We start from the raw sequence: 21,483 nt of genomic DNA, 5'->3' as shown, positions 1-21,483 counted from the left end.
TGATTGGAGGGTCTCCATACGGGATGTCTCAAGACGAAGACGGAGATTAAATGGAGAGGAAGAAAGGAAGGGGAAAAGAGTAGGACAGCCGTAATCCCGGAGCAAAGCTTTCGGATCGCAGCGCCCTCGGTCATGGCTTAGATCTCCCAGGGAGGCTATTCATGGCCCTCCTACTTAAATGAACAGTGGGATCAGCTGTAGAGAACAAGTCATCCTCATTTTGTCAGGCTTTTCATTCCTTTCGCCGTCAAGGGGCATACACTCGTTTTGACTTGCCTTGCTCTCCAACTTTAATACACTCATTCTTTTTTTTCTTGTTGTTCTCTTTTTTGTTCTCTTTTTCCTTCTTCCCTCTCCTTTAATTTTCTTGTTTAATTGCCCTCTTAATTCTCCTCATTACTTGTATCGGTTCGTGTTCGGCTCTCAGTATGGCATCCCCGGCATTGCTTCGAGTGGGATTTCTATGCCTGGTGGGTCTTCTGTGCCTGCTTCTGGTGTACCAGTCCTTCCAGGTCGCCAGTAGTAGTCATAGCCGGATCCATGCGCGAGATCTCGAGGTCTCTGCGACGGCTGAGACATGGGAAGACCGAAACCTGACCGTTTCTGTTGCATCCTACAGGGGCTTAGCAGCGCGCGCCGACCTGCTTAATTTCGAAACAGCCGTGAAAAAGGGCAGCGGCTTGTATTGCAGGTGCAAAGCCAAATGGGAACTTAGCGACGACTCCGATTGGGCAACCAAATCCCAGCTGGAGGACTACTGGGAGAAGAAACCTTACAAAGTCGATCCTGCAAGCAATGTGCCCACCAGTGCAGGGTGGTTGAAAGAGGCCCTGACCGGGTTGAACCTGCCCTATCAGATGAGCTCAGGAGGAGATGGAAAGGACGGTAAGCTGGTGGGAGAAATCTGGTTTCAGTCAGAGGATTGGACCACGGAGTTGATCGCCAACGGGAAAGTCACCAGGACTACTCATGAGGTAAGTACTTAGAGAGCGAAGAGATCAGGCATTGTCAGCAATGCTAATGTTTTGTTCTGTCCAGGCAACACATGGTTACTATATCAACGTCATGAGCCCGCAGGCCGGCTTGATCATTGCAGAACTCAACTTTAGTCCAGCGTACATGAGTGGTGGCCAAAGCCCTCCGCTAAGTAAATGTTGGAGTGCTGCACTCAGTGAATGCAACCAGCACCACCATAAAGCAGCATCACCATAAAGAAGAAGATAGCGACACGTGACTACTTTGTGTATTTAAGGCCACTGTTTCCTTCTAGATCTCCATGCTTCCTTCAAGCATCTCTCTATTTCCTAGTTAGACCCAAATTAAATCTATTTTGGTTAACTTTCTACTGTCATCATTTAATGACCTTTATTAGGTTATGAGCCCTCCTTGAGGTTCTATTTTATGCTTCATAGACCTCCAAAAACTCTTATCATACCCCTGTACTAGAGATCTGCTCCCTGATTGGATAGAGATCCTGGCAGAAATACTACCTGTACTGCTGTTATGTTACTCTACCTGGGCAATAGTATGTGGAAAATCTCTATAATTTGACTAAAATAGCAACTAAACCTACCCCTGGCAGATACCCTAACATCCCTGACTTATTATACCTACCTTTAATGGCTACTACCCTATTTACTAATGACTGAAATCAAGTAATAAAGCTGAAGAATAGTATATTTAACTTAAGCCTGATAATAGTATTAGAAAATAATTTAAAATTCAAAATTTAGGCTTTATTTATATAAATAGAGTTAAAGCTTTATAAGATAGATAAGCTTCTTAAAAGTAATATTTCTAGACTATAACTTAATAATTTTAAATATAAATTATAGGAACTTCTTTTATAAATAATAGCTAGTTAAATACTATATTTAATAAGTAAGAAACTAGTAAAGAAACTACTAATAAATACTACTCTATATATCTTTATAGATAATTTTATATAGAAATTATAAAAAATAATTATTAATAGTAGTTAAAGATATATATACTAGATATAGAGAGAAATTATTAAGATTAAGTATAAGAATTATATAATTATTAATAAATTTATATTAGACTTTATCTAGAAGATAAATACTTTTAATAGGTTAAAAATAGTTATTATATTTTATTAAGTAATTACTATAATACTTTAAGAGCTTGAAAGGAATAATATAAGCTTTATAGATTTAATCTTAAATAATTTAAGTAATAATCCTATTAAAATAATTACATGGAAGTATTTTTATACTATATATAATATAGTAAAGAATAAGGTTTAGAAAAATCTATTATCTAATACTATATTTAATACTACTATACCTGCTATAAATATATTAAGTTCTTAACTAATAAATAGAAGAAGATAATAATAATAATAGAAATATATATTATTATAAAATATAATAATTATAGGCTATATTAATTATTAGTTAAAGTAATTAAGGAAATTTAGAATGCTATACTTATTTTATAAAGAGGAAAAATATAATATTAAGGACTACTTATATTTAGTGATTAATAAGTAGAAGAAAGGATAGAGACTAACTTTAATACTTTAGTATTTTAAGCTATATAAGTTAAAGAATAGGAATAATTTAATTTAAAACTAAGCTATTACTTTAGCTATATAAGCTAATACTATTCTAGATACTAATAATTTTATACTATCTAAAGTTAATATACTAATAATTTTAATATTAATTATTTTTAAAAATAGATAGCTATATAACTCTAGAGTAAGCTATATAATATATAATAATTATAATCTCTTTAATAACCTAATTAAAGACTTAAATAGCTTTAAGAATTATGGTTTTATTACTTCTAATAGTAAGATAGTATATTTCTAAAGTTGTGGAAAAGTAATAATTTAATTTAAATTAGATAATAGTACTTTAATATTATACTAAATAGAATATCTTTAGAATCTAAATATACTATATAACCTAATACTAGTAGAAAGAATAAAGATAGAATTAAGAATCTATTTTAACTTAAAAAATTAATATATTTATAAGATAATAATAGATAAAGTAATTAGATATACTATCTTAAATAATAATATCCTATTTTTGGTTCTAAATAAGGTAGTAATTATGCCTACCATACTAATAGACTTATTATATTAATAATTAGGTTATCTATCTATTAAATAATTAAAGTATAATAAGGTAATACTTTATAATAAAAGTAATAGCTTGGCTACTAATAACTTACCTACTAATTAGAATACTGAACCATATTATAAAGCATGTTAATTATTAAAATTAAAGAAAAAGATATCCTAAAAATTATAATTATATATAATAAAATTATTATAATTTATATATATAGATCTCTAAGAAATTAAACTAATTAGAAGAGATAGTATTAGGTATATCTTACTAGTTCTAGATAATTATTTTAGATACCTTTTTATATAATATTTAAAGGTAAAAAGTAAATTTTTAAAGATATTAAAGGAAATATATAATAGTTAGCTAAATATAACTAGTATCTATATTAGAAGGGTTAGATTTAACTCTACTCCTAAATTTAATAAGTATGCTAGATAGAGTAAGAATTTTAGTATTATATATAAATTAATACTACTATAAACCCCTAAAGAAAATAATATTATTAAATAATTTAGTAGCTATATAATCTAGACTACCCGCATAATATATATATAAGTAAAAATAGAACTAATAATATGATTATATAATATGGATATAGTAGTCTATATTTTAAATAGGTTAGTTAGGGAAGGTAATAATAAAGGAAAGCTATTTATATAATTTTTTTATAAAAGATTAAATATCCTAATTAGAGATATTAATTTATAATATATTTATATATAAGAATACAAGGCATTTATAAATATCCTATATAAAGATAGGGTTAAAAGTATGAAAATATTACCTAGAATAAAAATTAGTTAACTAGTTAGATATAATAGAGATTATATTTATAAGGTATAGTATCTAGATATAGGGAAGATAATTTAGTTAAGGGATGTAATATTTAATAAAGATAATATTAATAGAATAGATAAAATATAACTATAATTTCTTAATAGATTAAAATTAAATAATAATAGTCTATCTAGAGTAATTATACCTGTTAATATTAAAAGAGGAAGAATAACTTATAATAGTATATCTTAAAATAATACTATTCCTTAAATCTTACTATTAGTAAATAATAATAAGATTATTATAAGAAGAATTTAAATATTAATACCTGATCTAGCCTTACCTGAACTAAGCCTACCCAACCCAGAGGCGGGTATCAAACTCATCATACCAGAGTGGCTACCTGCCTCTGGGGCTACCCCTAGGGCTATCTCCAAGACTACCGAGCTCATCATACTAGAGCAGATACCTGCCTCTGGGCCTGCCTCTGGGGCTGTTTCTAAAACTATTGCTAAGTGAAATAATTAAGTAATTAGTAAGGATGTGGAGGAGATAGTAAGATCTAGTATAGAGAAATAATCTAGGTAGGATAGATATAAAGGGATAATTAACTATTTTACTATAGATAATTTATATATTAGTTAACCTATTTTTAAAAGGATGCTAGTATTATAACTAATATAAAGATTTCTAGAGTTATTTATCTAATATAGGGAGGTCTTACTAGTTTTAGAACCTTCTAAAGATAATTATACTCTAATAACTCTAGATATACTAAAAAGGAAGTATTTAAAGACTAGAAAGTAAGTTAAATTTAATATTAGGAATATAGAAATAGTTGATCTGGTAAAGGTATAGAATCCTGCTAGTAATAATACTAGTAGTAGTATTACTACTCTACAGAGATCTTTAAGATCTATAAAGGATTAATACTAAAGTATTTACTTTAAAGATAAGTAGACAAAGTAATTATAAGAAAAAGAGGTAAAATAGGAATAATAATTTTAATCTTAGTTTATATTATCTTTAAAAATACTTCTAAAAATACCTTATTTACTAGAATTCTATTTAAAGCTAGAAGAATCACCTAATATAATTACTATAATATTACTAGATCCTAGTAATTTTATATTAGAGATTAAGCCTATAAAGATTTATAAAATTAGAATTCTATAAATCTATACTTAAGTAATAAAGTTACTATAAAAGGATTACTAGATATAAATAATATAAAGTTAAATTAATAAGCTTGAAGCTATTTAGATTTATAAATTTATACTATTACTAAAGAATATAAAGATCTTACTAGGAAAATAGATATATAACTTAAAATTAGATATAGATAATAATATATTATAATTTTATATAAGATAGGTTATATATAGAAATTTTTAAAAGCTAGGTATAGATTTTAATTAAGTCTACTCTCTAGTAATAGTAGATACTTTAGTAAAGCTATTTTTAAGTATAGTTACTTATTTTAATTTAAAATAGGTATAATTTAATATAGTGACTACCTATCTTAATATAATAATTAAGGATTGAAAGATTTATATATACTAACTAACTAGTTTTAATAAGTAAGATAGTATAGTATATCTATTACTTTAAGCCTTATATAGATTATAATAGTTAGTATTTCTTTAGTATAAGGAATTTCATGATATTCTAGTAAAAATTAGTATAAAGGTAATTAATAAAGACCTATACTTCTACTATAACCTAGATTAATAGCTAATACTTATTATCTATATTAATAATATAATAGTTACTAGCCCTGATAAAGTAAATATTTAATAATTTATAGATAAGCTAGAAAAATATTTTAAATTAAAGTAACTAGGTAAACCTATATAGTTTTTAGGATATAATATTTATAGATTACTTAGTAATTTAATATTAATATCCTAATATATATATATCTAAAAGATACTCCATAAATAGAATTTCTATAATCTTTAGCCATGTCATATACTAATAACTCTAGGATAGAAATTAACTAGAAAGATACTAGATACTAGTAATATTATTCTAGATACTATATATACCTCTGCTAGTAAAGATAATATTACCTATTATTAAAAATTAACTAGATTATTAAATTAGATTACTATTTAGACTTAACTAGATATTTAATATATAATAATATAATTATTACAGAGAAATTATAATCCTACTAAGTTAGATTATAATATAATTAAATAAGTTTTCTAATATTTAAAGAAGACTTTAGACTGTCAGGGGGCAGAGTCGGATTCAGATATTCATTGACTAGGAGCTAACCAGACAGAATAGCAGAACAGTAGGTGTCAGGTAATAGACAGGACATAGCTCGAAGAGCTACAACAAGATTAAGGACAACATGGCTTAAATATAGGAATAAGAGTGGACAGTCAAGGCAGAATCTAACTAGATAGATACTATAGCTTCACACCATGATAGTACCCCCCTCCTTAGGGTCGAGCTCTATTAAGACTAGGAAGGAATTGGCCGGGGTTTCTCAGGATAATAAAGGTAGTAATTATTTACTAGTTAGCAAGTATTCTCCAGATACTTAGCAAGCTCTTTAATTAGCTTATTATATCTAATCTACTTAATAGTATATTATAGTTTAGGTTTACTACAGCCTTAATAAACTTATTAAGAATTAAGGACTTCCTTAACTTCCTATTCTTCTAATCTTTTTACTTTAATAGGTAGTGGTGGATCAGAATATTAACTAGGTAGAGGGTTATTAATAACAGGGCAGAGCAGAGATATATTAAATATAAAATAGATTCTTATATTTTCAGGCAGTTTAAGTTTATAAGTATACAGGCTAATAATCCTCTTAATATAGTATAACCTAAAGTTCTTTTAATCTAACTTCTTCTATAGGTGGAGTATTCAGATATTATAGATATCTAGCTAGATTTCTTACCCTATAGTATAGTAACATGCAGGTTACCTTTAGTAATTAGCTTATACTTTATAACAGGCTTAAGTAGACAGGATCTTAATATAAATAAATTTATAAATCTTATATATAATATTAGCAAACTTCTTAGTATCTTTCTTAGTAGGGTAGATAGTAGGGCAGCTTGGTTTAAACCCTAATATTAGGTAAAATCTATAATTAACTATAAATAGTAATACTTTCATAGACTTAGAGTAGACAGAGTTAGTAGTAAACTTAGTTATTAGTAACTATTTAGACTAATTATCTTATAGGTATAATATATATACTTACAAGTATTATCCTAAAATAGTATTAGCATATTTAGTTTAGCTATTAGTCTTAGGATAATAAATAATAAATAGTAGGTTATAAATTTTTAGATAGGATATTAGGTATTTCTAGAAAGTAGTAATAAACTAGACTTTATAATCTAATATAATTATTTTAGGGATACTATAAAGCTTCTAGATATACTTAAGGAATAGATTAGCTACCCCTTTAATATTAATTATTCTAGTATAGGGGAGGAAGTACTTTATCTTTATTAGATAGTTAACTATAATTAGAATAGTATTATAGCTATTACTTAATAATAAATATATAATAAAGTCTATACTTATATCTTGCTAGGCATATTCAGGAATTAGTAAAGGCCTTAGTACTCCTTACTTTACTTCTTAGGAAGGAGTAATTTGGTAGTAGAGATAATAATTCTAGATCTATTAATTAATATACTTATAGATCCCGGGCTAAAAGTATTTATATAATATTAATTTATATATCTTAGTTCTTCTAGGATATCTAGTAGTAGGATTTTTATAATAAAGTCTTAATATTTTAGCTTTTATCTTATTATAATTAAGTATATAAAGTTAGTCTTAGTATCTTAGGTATAGACTAATATATCTATAGTTAGCTAGTATAATATTAGGGTATCTCAATAGACTATCCTTTAGAATATTTAGAATAGACTAGAGCTTCTTATCTTATAAATAAACTCTATTAAATAGTAGTTATAATATTAGTAGTAGGAAGATTAGTTTATTAATAATAGGTTATTTAGTAAAGTATACTTAGTATTAGCTATTAATATTTAGTCTCAGATTAGTAGTAATCTCAAGCAGTAGATTTTTAGATTTTAGAATAGTCTAGCTCTAGTAAAGAAATTATTTATCCCCCTCCTTAAACAGGTCCTCTAACCTTCTAGTTAGTATATCAAGCTTAGCACCTAACTTCCTAGGGTAGTAATATATTTAGAAGTTAAATTTTAATAGAAATTTAAACTAGCAGGCTTATTAATAATTTAGTAGCTTAGTTAATATAAAATACTCTAGGTTCTAGTAATCTATAATAATCTTTATAAGTAATAGAGTCCCTTTTAGTTCAGGGTACTATTCTTTAAAGTAATAAATAATAATTAATAGTTCTTTATTATAAATCTTATAATTATATTCTATTATAGAATATTTCTTAAAGAAAAATATAATAGGATATAATATATCTTTATTATTATATTAAGATAGTACTCTAGTAAACATATAATTAAAGGTATTAATTTCTAGAATTATATTTTTTAACTAGTCAAAAGATTTTAGTATTAGGGTATTTACAAAAGTAGCTTTTAATTATTTAAATATTTCTTAGCAGGTAGGTATCTAGTTAAAGTTAATATTCTTCTTAATTAGGTTAACTAATAGTCTAATAATTTTTAAAAAGTTATAGATAAATTAGTAGTAAAAGTTCCTAAAGCTGATAAAGGCTTAAATATTAGTTAGACAGGTTAATATTTCCTACTTAGTGATTATTTTTACTTTATTAGGGTCTATTTAGAAGCTATCTCTACCTATAATTAGTTCTAGGAACTTCATCTCGCGCATAAAGAATTTATATTTACTAAATTTAGTATAAAGTCCTACTACTTATAGGCATTCTAATACTTATTAAATATAATAAGTATATTTAGTACAGGTTTAGCTATAAATTAGAATATTATCTAGATATATAATATAAAAGATATCTAGATAATTATACAAGGCTTTATTAATAAATCTCTAGAATAATACTAGGGCTCTAGTAAGTCTAAATAATATTATTAAGAATTTAAACAGGCTTAACTAAGTTTAGAAGGTAGTAAGATATTCTTATCCTTTCTTAATCTATAGATTATTAAAAGTAGAGATAATATTAATTTTTAAGAAATACCTTATTCCTTTTAGGTTATTTAGTATCTCTTTTATTAGTAATAGCAGGTAATAATCTTTTATAGTAATTATATTTAGGGCTTGGTAGTCCATGCAAAATTATAGGCCTCCTCTAGGTTTCTTTATAAATAGGATAGAAGATATAGTAAAGAAGGAACTAGGGTAAATAAAATCTTTCTTTAAATTCTTTTTAATTTATTTCTTTAGAATTTTTAGTTTATCTCAGGACATGCTATACAGGCTCCTAAAAGGTAGAGTTTTTCTAGGTAGTAGTTTAATCTCATGATTATTAGATTAGTAGGATGGCAGGCACTTAGCCTCCTTTAGTAAGAATATATTATAAAACTTAATAAACTTAGGGAGTAGTTGCTCTTATAGCTTAGATTTAGTAATAGTAATAGGATTTAGAGTAGCTTCAATATTAGTAATAGTAGTAGTAAATATCCAGTATCTATAGCGGGTATACATGGTATAGGTAGTAATTAAGACTCTAGTAATATCTTAGTTCTTTAGAGGTTTAGGGTGGGGATTAAGATATTAGGAAGAAGCTTTTAGCAGTATATTATATAATATTAAAATTTTTATAAACTTCAGAAGTATATTATAGTACTTCCTATAATAAGGGTTTTTAAATAAAACAGTATAATTAGTAAATCTAATCTAGAGGTTATAGGTTTTTAACTAAGGCAAGCTAAGAATAATAGGAAAGTATATAAATTAGGTTATAAGAAAAATAGCATCCTTTTTAGTATAGTTATAGATTCTTTAGGTTAAATAAATAAAATAAGTAATATTACTAAACTCTACTAGAGTACTATTAAATCTTCTTAATAGGATAAGATTCTTTAATAATAGTATTTTTAGTTAGTTATTTATAGCCTAATTATAATTTATAAAATATTTACCCTTAGCTCCAGAGTTAATTATAGTAAAGGTTAGCAGAATCTTATCAAGAGTCTCTAGGTTAACAGGTAAGATTATTAGTTTAAATTAGTAACTTTCCTTCTCTACTATTATTCCAGCTATCGCAGCCTTTAATAGGTAGAGGGAGCACTAGAGGTATCCCTAATTATAGCTTAGGTTAGGGATACTCTATTTTCTAATTCAGGGAATGCAGGGCATTCAGCAGGCAGGGTTCTAGTTAATAGGGGATACAGGTCTAGTTTAGCAGTAGATATAGAGGTACAGCTGGTTAGTCTTTAGTCAGGGTGCAGGCAGCTGCCTACTAGGTAGTCAGTACTACTACAGTAGTAACACAGGTGTTAGGTTTGATAATTAAGGTAACAGGCAATAGATAGGTCTATTAAGTCTTTAGCAGGAGCAGCAGTAATAACAGGATTAATAGGGACTATAGGAATTTGGGTAGTGGGAGTTAGCTTTAAAATAGGTTAGGGAGGCTAGAAATTCTTTATAAATAAGGGTAGGATAGTACTTGTATAATAGTAGCAGTAATTTTCTAGATTTTATAAGTAATTAGTAAAGTTATAATATTATAATAGGGCCTTAAAGTATATTAATATCTCTTAAAGTTCTTAGCTAATAGCCTGTTCTAGAATTATAGGCAAGATATCTTTATTCATATTTTTTTCTAATACAAGGTATTAAAATTTAGTAAAAAAGATACTAAACTTATAGTAAGTTTATTAGAGATAGAATAGGTTAGTATAAGTATTAGCTTCTAAATTTAGATCTCTAAAAACTTTCTCCAGGATTTCTAAAATCTTAATATAATTACTTAGTTTACAGATTCTATCTCAAATATATAGCAAGATTTAAGCATATAAGGTTCCTTCAAGGCAACTAGTCATATAAGCTATTCTACTATTTAGGATTAGAAAATAGTCAAGGTTCATAGTTATCTTCTAGTAGATTTAAGAAGTAAAGTATCTTAGATTACTTTATTAGCTATTAAACTTATCAGGGTCAGGGAGTTATTTAGAGGTTTGAGTAGTAGGAATAGACATAATAAGAGCAGTAATAGTAATAAGGGGGGCAGTAATATTAGTATCTTTTTTAAAAGGAGATAATAATTAAGAAAGCATATTATTTTAAGCAAGCACTTTAAATAGCTTCTATTAGGTTTTTTTAGCTTATATCTTCTAGTACTCAATTATACTATCTTTCTATTAAATATAGTTAAGAAGATTAGTAATAGTAGAATATAGAGTAGATAATTTATAGAGTTCTTTTATAATAGTAGTAGAGAACTAGTATATTTTAGTAATATATTATCTTAATTTATTAGGGGCATTATACAGGAGGGTTTCCATGCCTTTAGATGGCATGGGCAGCAAGGCAGGCATAATAGTAATAATTAACTCCCAGTAGAGAGGAGCTACATAATATTAGGGGGCAGAGTCAGATTTAGATATTTATTAACTAGAAGCTAACCAGATAGAACAGCAGAATAGTAGGTATCAGGTAATAGATAGGATATAGCTTAAAGAGCTATAATAAGATTAAGGATAATGTGGCTTAAATACAGGAATAAGGGCGGACAGTCAAGGCAGAATCTAACTAGATAGGTACTACGGCTTCGCACCGTGACATAGACTATATAATAGTCTTAAGCTATTTAGATAATTTATTATATATATATATTAATACCTCCTATATAGATTATAAAGATAAGAAATTAATAAAAGGCTTTATATTTTTTATATTTAGAGTACTAATTATATAGAGATTAGTAAAGTAATTACTAGTTACTCTAAATTTAACTATTACTAAATTTATTATATAGGATATAGTAATAAAGTTAGCTATATAATTATAAAAGCTGTATATAGCTATTAGACTAAAAAAGTCTGTAAAAGATACTATATCTTTATATACTAATTCTATAAATACTATTACTTTAGTAAAGAAGCTAAATTATATATCTATACTTTACTAGATAGATATTTGCTACTTCTTTATTAAAGAGGTAATTAAAAATAGCAGAATTTAGCTATAAATAGTAGGTAGAAAGGATAATATTGCTAATAGACTAACTAAAGTACTACTAACTATAAAATTTAATAAATTTATCAAGAGGTTAGGTTTTAGCAGGTTAGAGATAGACTCTAAATAGCTTTATAAAATGGACATGTTACTAAAGGGGGTGTGTTAGAGTACTACACTTAGTAAATATAACTAGTACTATTATAAAGTAGCATTACTATAAAGAAGAAGATAGTAACACATGACTACTTTGTATATTTAAGGCTATTGTTTCTTTCTAGATCTCCATGCTTCCTCCAAGCATCTCTCTATTTCCTAGTTAGACCCAAATTGAATCCATTTCGGTCAACTTTCTACTGTCATCATTTGACGACCTTCATCAGTAAATGGTCCGACGTAGTTTATATCAATTGGGCCACCTTGGCGAAGTCTACCCGCACCCCGGTGTCAAAATTAAAGTACCTGGTCCGGACACACATCGTCAACCCGGATACTTTGAACATTTTGAAGATTGTCTGTGGCGGACCTTGTCCCGCATGGCCTGGGAAGTCCTTCGACATCAACCAGAAAAAGAGAGGCGGCGTGTTACTCAATCAGAATGGACTGGCCTTGTTGGGCACTCCCAACGGTGGAGGAGGGGCTTGGCTTTTAATAAACCACAAGGGGTCACTGGGAAAGAAATACCCAGTGTCGGTAACGGCTTGGACGACTACAGGAAAGGATAATGAGGGTAATGACGAGGATTGGTACCATATGATATTCCAGTTCAGTACTTGATTGGCAGACAAGTCTCATTATGCTGTAATTAGGTAGCTAGCTGGACATTCAACGGGACCTGAAATGGCCTTCATTGTTTGTCTAATCCATGTCCATCTTCTACTATGCGTTCCACTTTCTCTTGACGTTCCATCTCCATGCGTGCCCCCATAAAAACAGACATTCGGTATTGTACTTCCTCGACACCATCCCACAGACAATGAGCCTGTGAAATATCTATTCCGTCATCAGTCGGACTGGCCCGCCATTTTAGCCCGCGGGAGTGCGCCAGAGGCCAGAGGCCCAGCCAATATAACCGGCAGAGATCCCACATCGGCATACCCAGTCCGCGCCATGGACGCCAGTCCTGAATGCTACAGACTTGAAACTTGGTTCTGTATTTCATGTTGTGGAACCGGCACATTCTGAAGTAAGTGGCCGTGCGATTATGCTTGCTCCTTTCCAGTCCCTGGCCCCAAATATCCTTAGGGCTGCCATAATCATCGTCATTGTGTGGAATTTCGGGTGGAGATGGAGGTGCCCAGACACTAAATTTGCACTGCAGTTGAGAGGCATTGGGGACCTGAGTGATAAGGTGCATGTCACTACTGTCAGATTCGACAGGGGACTGTGTAGTGGGAACTACATCAACACAGTAGAGACTCCCCAGGCATTCCGATATGCATTTGAGTTCTTCCTCCCCAGCTATAGGCTGCAATTCATTCCACTCCACGTGGCTAGTTCGCAAATACTCGAAGTCACTTTGGGGCCAGTTCAGCCTGTCACCCACAACCAACAGGTCGGAATACAGCTGCAAGTGCCAGAGTGCGCGGTAGACCCGATACTCCTCAATCCATGAGGGAGGGCCGGAATCGTGTGGCTTGTATGGCGCGGTGCCCACCGCACCGGAGAAGGGCGGTCCATGAGTGTACTCCCGAAGCCGCGGCTGAACCTTCCGAAGCCGGGTTAAGAAGGTGGTTAAACAGGCGCACGCCAGCCGTTGGATGTTGGTCGCGATAATCACCATCTCCTGTAACATGGCTCGGGTTATCAAAGAAGGGGGGGAGGAGGTCAAGGATGACACAGAATAGTCGCGAGCCATGAACTCGGCGAAACTAGTATCCGCTAAGGAGGGCTGGCGCAGTCTCATGCTCATCCGGAAGTGGCGGTGCAGTTCATGTCGCATGACAGGGTTCTCTGCAAGGATCGATTCAACTAGGCGGATGGCTTCTGGGTCTGCCTCGCTGTTGGGTTCGCCTGCGAAAAGCTCGCCTACCCGCGAGGAGACGTGGAAAAGGCTTTCAAGAGCAACCCAGTCCGCTGCATACGCATTGATCCTAAACAGGACTTCATATGGAATCTTATCGAATGCCTCCATTATCGCGTGTTATTCAAATGTCAAATGAATCCCGAGAATGCCAACAGAGAAGCTCCGTTCGTGTTCTGTAACCCAAGAGAGAGGCGACGATAGTATCACGTGATGAGTATTGCGACTCTCAGAATCGATCATCGAGGAAAATTCCCCTTATCCCCGCGGCTATATAGTCGTAAAACCCCTTTTTTCTCTTTTCTCATCCCTCCTCTATCCGGGTCCAGCCGCTAAAATGAAATTTTCGTGTTGGTGCGGGGCAGGTATATAGTAGTAATCTCCTAGGTTAGCCTGGGCTAGCCAGGGCACTACATACATACAGTACACTAATATAAAAAATAGGCTAAGGGTTTTACTAGTAACTAGTATAATACATTTTTCATATTATTAGTTTTCTCCTAATAACTTGCCGTACGATAGGCAAGGACTCGCCTCTGTGTACTGTTGTTGCTATTAACTACTATAACCTGCAGAAACCGTGCGGTTGACTCCCTCTATGATGCCAGTGTTGGTGGAAGAGATAGCGAAGCAGACTATATTTAGAAATTGTTATATTTATCTATGCCCGAATATCTTCCTACTATGAAATTCTAACAAGAACTAGCCTTTATGACCATAGGATTAAGGATTATGTAGTAACTATATGACACCTAAGGGTAAAAGGTAAGGTCCTCTGGAGAACCTTCATAACCCTAAATATGCAAGCTCTATTCGAAGAGGCGGAATAAGAAAAAGGTAGGGCACCGGAGATCAATATGAGTATACTTAAGGTATAATCTAACTAAGATGAACATGGCAGTGCATACTTATGTCCACATAACTAACCTCTTAGCCTGGTCACTGTAATTTTGGAATTAAATCAAATACAGCGCATTCCGAGAGTCAAGTTGAGGGGTACTGGAGAGGCTTTATTATAGAAGAATCTAGCTTGTGGATGCGTATCTCAAACAACCAGAAATAGGGCAGCAATAACTAAACCAAAAAACCAAGTAAAAATAATAAAAACATACAACAGTCAGGATTCGCATGTGGTCACCCACCATACTACTAACTGACCGGCAAGTGGCTTGAGTACGGCTGAGCGGACGGGAAGCCCTATTTTCCACTTCCTATGGTCGTATGTGCTAGAGATGTCTTCGTTATGGGATATATAGTAAGTGAGAGTCTGCTCGCTGGCTATGGTTATGTTATTGAGCGGGCCATAGGGTGTTGCCCTACCTTCCCTCTTTTGCAGATACAGGGGTAGCAGCTACAGTATGAAAGCCTGAACAAACAGTATATGTATACTTTATAAACATTTAGCGCCAAATTCATAAGTGGAATCTATATTCAAAAATCCTTGCCAAGAAAAATAAGTAGGTCTTACTGTAATAAAGCTCGTTTAACCACTCTTCCAAGCCTCTGTTCACAGCCATAACATTTCTTACTAGCTGGTCCAATGCAACCTCTGTGTTTCGGTGGGTTTCACTGTATGATGAAATAGTACGCTGACGGAGCCATTGCAAACCATTCTAGAGAAGGCCCCTATATCGAAGTCCTAGCTTTGTGGTAGTGGGCTTTGCGACGCTGATGCGACGTAGAAGCAGATCGAGGAGAGACTGGGCTCAGAAATGCCTTGACGCCGGCCTGGAGGGCCTGCAAATGGCTCCAGTCATGACTGTCCTCACCGAGACTCCAAGCAAAGGCACCACCAAGGCCTCGAGCAGCGATAATGTCCTGGAACTTCCGGTTGATTAGAGCTGGGGTGTCCCAGGTCCAGAACAGTGTCGCGGCAGGGTCCCAGTAGTACTGTCCTCCAGCTTTAGCATCAACTTTCCCGTTCCGCAAGGCATTTTCCCACGAAGTAGTTACGGAAACATCATCGCATTTGCCGTAACCTGCGAGACAACTCGCGCCACAGTAATCCGCAGTGGCACCGCTAAATACAGTCAGAAATCTCCTGCACATGACGGAAAGGTTTCACTGCACTAACCAATATCCATACAGGCTGCAGCAATAGCCCTCTGGGCATTTTTTGCCTACAGTGGCTCCGCAGCTTCCATCCGTAGTGACTGACAAATCAGTAGGGACTGATAAATAGTTGCTCGCTTCAAAGGTTAGGGCGCCAGAGTTACCCGTGTCGCTTCCGTCCGGAGCTTCGAGCTCCGCTGTTGGGCAACCCAGGGGAGTCGCGGTGCAGTTATATCCTGGTGCAGTTTTGAAATACTTGGCGTAGAAGGCGAATCCTAAATTGACCTTAGACGGCTTCAGTCCCAACTCTAAATAGGCGTCAACCGCCTCGAGGGAGCCTTGGACATCTGTGTGGTGCTTGGTGATATTATCCCGGCGGTTCATCAAGTCGTACGCCATCACCTAGACCAGTCAACAAAGCGTTCCTAGCAGTCAGTCATGAAACCATGTGGTACGTACGTTCACAAAATCAACAACCTCCCAGATCTTGGGGGCCTCTTCGGGAGTGTAGGCAATCATGTCCCTCCTGAGTCCCGGAACAGCAACCGACAAAACCTTTTTGCCGATTGCGCTCCTGATCTCGTGCAGTAATTTTGGGAATTGATTAATTTCCCCAGTCTTCTTAGAATTCGGAACCTGTCTGTAGTCCGCACCATTACCGCCGGGGTACTCCCAGTCAATATCTGCTGACTGTTAGTAAGGAAAAGGAGGAGCTTGTTTCGCTCTAAGAGATAGACAGCATACCAACTCCATCAAAGCCAAGGCGGTCCAGCGTCTGGGCAACGTTCTTCGCAAATCTTCTCCTCGTCGTGTCATTGGTGACAGCCAGGTCAAAGCCAGCGTTGTCTCCCCATCCCCCAATGGCTAGGGAGAATTTGGTTCCGGGGTCGAACCTTGCACGCATGCTCTCGACGCTTGCGAAAGGAGTGTAATTCGCCGGAGTCGGGTTGGTGAACAATATTGACTCGGCAAAGGCCATAATCACATGGTCAATTCCCGCGGTCAAGTTCCGGTTGGCTAAAGATGCCACATGCCATCTTTTATGCACTGGTTAGTTCCAGATGGTGGGAGGGGAGGGAACGAGTATACTTAACTGGTCAATGTACATTCCATACCTGGCAGACACTGCCTGGATGGCCACCAAGCTAAACGCAATGAGTGACTTCATAAGGAAACCGAGAAAAGAGTAACAGGGAAGCAAAATGAATGTGGATGAGAGCAAATACTGGGAATACGATGGACCATCGAGTCGGGGACCGCCTTATATAAGAGGGACGGTTGACTGGCCCATTTAACAAAGAACCAGGAGAACTATGTTGTCCGTATGATCCGTTCCTTGTCGCCCTCAAGCTTTGTTTCGTAGCAAGAGTTCTTCATCCTTTGTGAGGAAATTAAGCTGCCGATCATGAAAGTTGAGTTTTTCTTTTACAGCTTCTCCTTCCGAAACCTCGGTTTAGATTTATGAAGCAGGTTGGTACTTTTTACAGGACAACTCGAGTCCCCACTCGCTCCATACTCATACCCAACAGTTTGCCCCTTTAATACTACCTTTAATGCTACCTCTCAGTGTGGTTGCCTAATTCTATAGAGGGAGTTTCGGCTAAGAATCCGCAATTGTACGGCTCTTTGTCTCCGTCGCATAGGGCTCGGGAGTCATTGTCTCCCATTTCCAAACAATCCTCCTTAGCGTGTCTTATGTACGGGTTTCTATTGCTTCGAGCTAAGCATGATCTCTGCTTTGTTAACAGAAACCCTCAAGATCCTTCAATCCCTCCCAGGAAGATATGGTTAACTTCATTTGACACGTCACACTGTAGCATCAGCTGCTAGTCCGGCATAAGTCTTCTCTATTATACTACTAGTAATGCTACATCTTTTCTAGTCTCTCTACAAACCTTGGCAATAAGAATTTTGCCAGGCAAGAGGCAAGAGTAGCTTGTTCTTTCTCCTAGCGCGCACCGGCCAGAACCATAGCATAAGGAGGTGCTCCAGACTAACATATTTTCGGCCTTTTCCCCACTCTAAATGATGATCAGAGAAAATAAAGGTCCAGGATAGTATCCCCAGGAGATTCTGCCTTCCGTTCATATCGCGCAGCTCAGATCGGCACAAACTGAAGCATGAGCAAGGCAGCCTTTATTAATTGCAATAGTGCATTCGACTACTACAGAGTATGCCTGAGAGAAGCCCGGACGCATAGATAGAATTTTCAAACCCTGTTGAATTGAAGGATTATGTTGATTTCTTGTGTGTATATTAGGTAGTATAGTTGGTTCGGGTTCGGGTTCGGTTCGAGCTGAAACTTCGAATCCAAATATTGGGTTTCAAGGTTAACCTGAACCCGAACCAATCACTACTAAAGACCTAACTTATTTTATTTTTATAGTGCAAGAGATCTACAGAACCAAGGTATAGGGGTTCCATCATTTTGATAACCACAGGCGAATCGCCATACAGCTGCCTAGGCCAAGGACAAAGCTCCCCTGTGAACCCAGTTTGAACTCTGAACTGGGGAACAAATGGGCATTGTAATATTCTCATGAGCTAACTATCTCCAAGCACGGATGCAGCTATAGATACTGTAGTCATAGTGCTGTCTATCAGGCTTCCGCTTCTGAATAGGGCATACATATCACATGATCTGATATCCTGGCTGGGAGTGATTAAAGTAAATAAATCACTCTCCATCTATCTTTCTAGCCACTGTATTATCCGTTCACTCGTATTTGCTGCTTAATGTGGTGCGGTTCTCTATTCTTGTCTCTAGCATCAACATTGGTGCCTCTCCCAAGCAACTACATCCGGCCCATACAACTTGTGCTACTACTGCCATAAGTAGTGTAGCGTTCAACATCCTAATAAGTAAAAGTCAGACCATAGCCTTGTCACAGCTTCATACTGCTGCCTATAATGCAAAAAGCACCAGCGATGAGTCACCCTTTATGTATGTAGGATAGCATAATATTGTTGGGACAAATGAGGATGGCACAATCTGTTACAGATAAAGTAGAACATCATTATTTTTTATAAAGGGTTCACTAATCATATATTTTGCACGTTAATAATAATCTCAACAAACCAAGTCAAATACAGGCAGCATCAAGTGTTGAGCCCCAAGATTTTTTTGGTGCGGATATGATGAGAAATCAATAAATCAACGTCTCCCTACCGACTACAATTATCACCCGCCGCTCCCCACGATGCATCCAGAAAACAACGCACCCATTCAGTGAGTCACAATGGCATCCCCTTCGATTACTCTGTACTTGGACATTGTCAGTCCCTTCAGTTATATCGCCTATTATGTTCTTCGGGTATGTTTGCGTTTGGAAACGGAAATGGTATAAAACTGATATAATGGCCGGCTCTCCTAGCACTCGGCTATTTTCTCGACATGCAAAATCAACTACGTCCCGATTTCCCTAGGCGGGTTATTCAAATTATGCAGCAATACGCCTCCCATTGCCGTCAAAAGTTGTACCTGTCAGAGTGTTGCTAGGATGTATGTATGTACTAATTCATCACAGACAAGTACGCATGGATCAACCGCGAACGTCTCAGCTGGGCCAATAGATTCCGTGTTCCGATGGGGCAACAGGTGCCGGAGGGGTTCCCGCAAAACACACTCCCCCTGCAGCAAGTTCTCTGTGCTATATCCCGGGATGCGCCCGATAGCCTCGCCCCTGCGATCGACGCCTTATATGACTCCTTATGGGCAAAAGGGAACGGCCGGACCGTGGAGCTCGACAGCTTTCTACCTATTCTAACAGCAATTCTAGGCGAGGTTGATGCAAAGGCTATGTTAGATCTTGTAAGTCCTCGCTTTTCTGGAAATACGCGGAGGTATTCTGCACATGTACGTGCTGTACTGCATAATTAACCTGTTCAACAGTCGGAAGACGCCGGTATCAAAAGCCTTTTGCAATCAAACACGCAAAAGTTGTTCGAGTCGGGAGGGTTTGGGCTTCCATGGTTTGAATGCACCAGTTCCGATGGGGAAGTCAACTGCTTCTGGGGAGTGGATAGAATTTGGCAGGTTGTCGAGTTTCTCGGCTTGGTTGAGAACCGGGAGGAGTTGGCTCAGTTTATACCCGGGGTAACTATTTCCCCTTAAGATATTATATGGGTTCTATAGAGGTATGATCGGATAATATTAAGATATAGAGTGGTATTAACCTGCTAGGTCACTTGAATTGTCCCTCGGTTGCCTAGAGATTTTTCCACAGAAATATGTAGTTTGCCGATATGTAAGAGCTGTACAGTAATGATTAACTAGTATAAGCGAGGGTCATCCTCTTTCCACCAACCTCAACAATACAATGCGTAACGAGCGGCGTTCTCTTACAAAGCGTATATACAAGCAATACCCGTAGCACTCTGCTTTAAATATCTTGAGTATGATAAGGGCCGAGGGTGAGATCAATCTACTCTTGTACCTATCCCAGTTAAACCGAAAGCATGGCCACATGAAATCGGCGATTCCCATGGATGTATTTGATATTCAGTCTAGCTCGCAGTCAGATTGCATACTATATATCCCATGATCAAGACATTTCTGGCACATACGACCATAGGAAGTGGAGAACAGGGCTTCCCGTCCGCTCAGCCGTACTTAAGCCACTTGCCGGTCAGTTAGTAGTATGGTGGGTGACCACATGCGAATCCTGACTGTTGTATGTTTTTGTTTACTAGTTTTTTGGCCTGAATTCCCTGAAGCCCGTTCTTCTCCTTTTTATCAGCAGCATGGGATTTGTCTCCAGATCGGCTGTTTTGGCTCATGCAATTCACAACCTATTTTCTTGGGTATTATTTTAGGATGCTGGCAATCTTGGAAACATGAATAGCTTAGCTTTATAATTCAAGATAACCATTACACACTATCTTCCCCTCAGGTAGGTATACATCCTGACCACGGTAGTTATGTCCGCCAATGGACCGACCATTTAACTACATAGTATTATCGCTATCTTATATAATCAAGTCTAGTTTTCTAAGTAGGCCTAGCGCTATTTGCTAGTGCGTGGGGCTGTCGCTACCCTCCCGCGCCCCACCGCCCCACCACCCCGCTGTCAGCTCCACAGCGCTTAAGTTCCACAGTCCTGAGGTCCTTAAACATTCATACCCACAAGTAGTAATACAACAACAAAAGTCCCATCAGTCCCTTTCCCGCAGTCCCCCTCCATGATCTCCTCCGTTAGTTCAGCCCCTGTCTGCCAAGCTTTGCTAACTTCCTAGTCTTCTGTCTCTATAGCCGCATTGATGATGGGTGCCTTTGATGAAGTCGACCACCCTCTCCTGCCCCTGCTTAGCGAGATCGACCAAGTCATTCCTTTCTTCTCTTCCATATCTCTTTCTGGTATTGGGTCCGCAGAATGTCCTGCCCTGTTTCTCGAGGGGATGACTGCATCGAAACTGCTCGCAATTACTCCTTTCCCCTGGGGACAA

At 35.4% G+C, this 21,483-nt stretch overlaps 5 protein-coding genes across 5 annotated transcripts; 3 read left to right on the top strand and 2 right to left on the bottom strand.

Moving 5' to 3' along the window:
* Positions 1 to 428: 428 nt before the first annotated feature.
* Positions 429 to 1,217, top strand: P175DRAFT_0523155 (uncharacterized protein; the record flags this gene model as incomplete). The annotated part of the gene is made up of 2 exons (XM_040899298.1): positions 429 to 974; positions 1,039 to 1,217. 2 exons carry the CDS (start codon positions 429 to 431, stop codon positions 1,210 to 1,212), a joined length of 720 nt encoding a protein of 239 aa, XP_040753354.1. The 3' UTR covers positions 1,213 to 1,217.
* Positions 1,218 to 12,341: 11,124 nt separating this feature from the next.
* Positions 12,342 to 12,740, top strand: P175DRAFT_0436220 (uncharacterized protein; the record flags this gene model as incomplete). The annotated part of the gene is made up of 1 exon (XM_040893788.1): positions 12,342 to 12,740. A coding segment is annotated over one exon (399 nt), but the record flags the coding sequence as incomplete, so codon positions are not given.
* Positions 12,728 to 14,279, bottom strand: P175DRAFT_0457199 (uncharacterized protein). Its single transcript, XM_040894650.1, has one exon. It carries the CDS (start codon positions 14,095 to 14,097, stop codon positions 12,811 to 12,813), a length of 1,287 nt encoding a protein of 428 aa, XP_040753352.1. The 5' UTR covers positions 14,098 to 14,279; the 3' UTR covers positions 12,728 to 12,810.
* A 1,333-nt stretch (positions 14,280 to 15,612) lies between these two features.
* Positions 15,613 to 17,206, bottom strand: P175DRAFT_0545661 (uncharacterized protein; the record flags this gene model as incomplete). The annotated part of the gene is made up of 5 exons (XM_040900395.1): positions 15,613 to 16,006; positions 16,061 to 16,440; positions 16,498 to 16,721; positions 16,783 to 17,075; positions 17,133 to 17,206. 5 exons carry the CDS (start codon positions 17,204 to 17,206, stop codon positions 15,613 to 15,615), a joined length of 1,365 nt encoding a protein of 454 aa, XP_040753351.1.
* A 2,071-nt stretch (positions 17,207 to 19,277) lies between these two features.
* On the top strand, positions 19,278 to 20,192 carry P175DRAFT_0477731 (putative 2-hydroxychromene-2-carboxylate isomerase; the record flags this gene model as incomplete). Its single annotated transcript, XM_040895329.1, has 4 exons — positions 19,278 to 19,352; positions 19,413 to 19,512; positions 19,566 to 19,849; positions 19,931 to 20,192. 4 exons carry the CDS (start codon positions 19,278 to 19,280, stop codon positions 20,150 to 20,152), a joined length of 681 nt encoding a protein of 226 aa, XP_040753350.1. The 3' UTR covers positions 20,153 to 20,192.
* Positions 20,193 to 21,483: the final 1,291 nt, after the last annotated feature.

This window comes from Aspergillus ochraceoroseus, assembly GCF_002846915.1.
Source record: "Aspergillus ochraceoroseus IBT 24754 chromosome Unknown P175scaffold_3, whole genome shotgun sequence".
Classification (NCBI taxonomy): domain Eukaryota; kingdom Fungi; phylum Ascomycota; class Eurotiomycetes; order Eurotiales; family Aspergillaceae; genus Aspergillus; species Aspergillus ochraceoroseus.
Note: the sequence above shows the minus strand (reverse complement) of the source record. Positions and strands in the feature narration are given on the sequence as shown.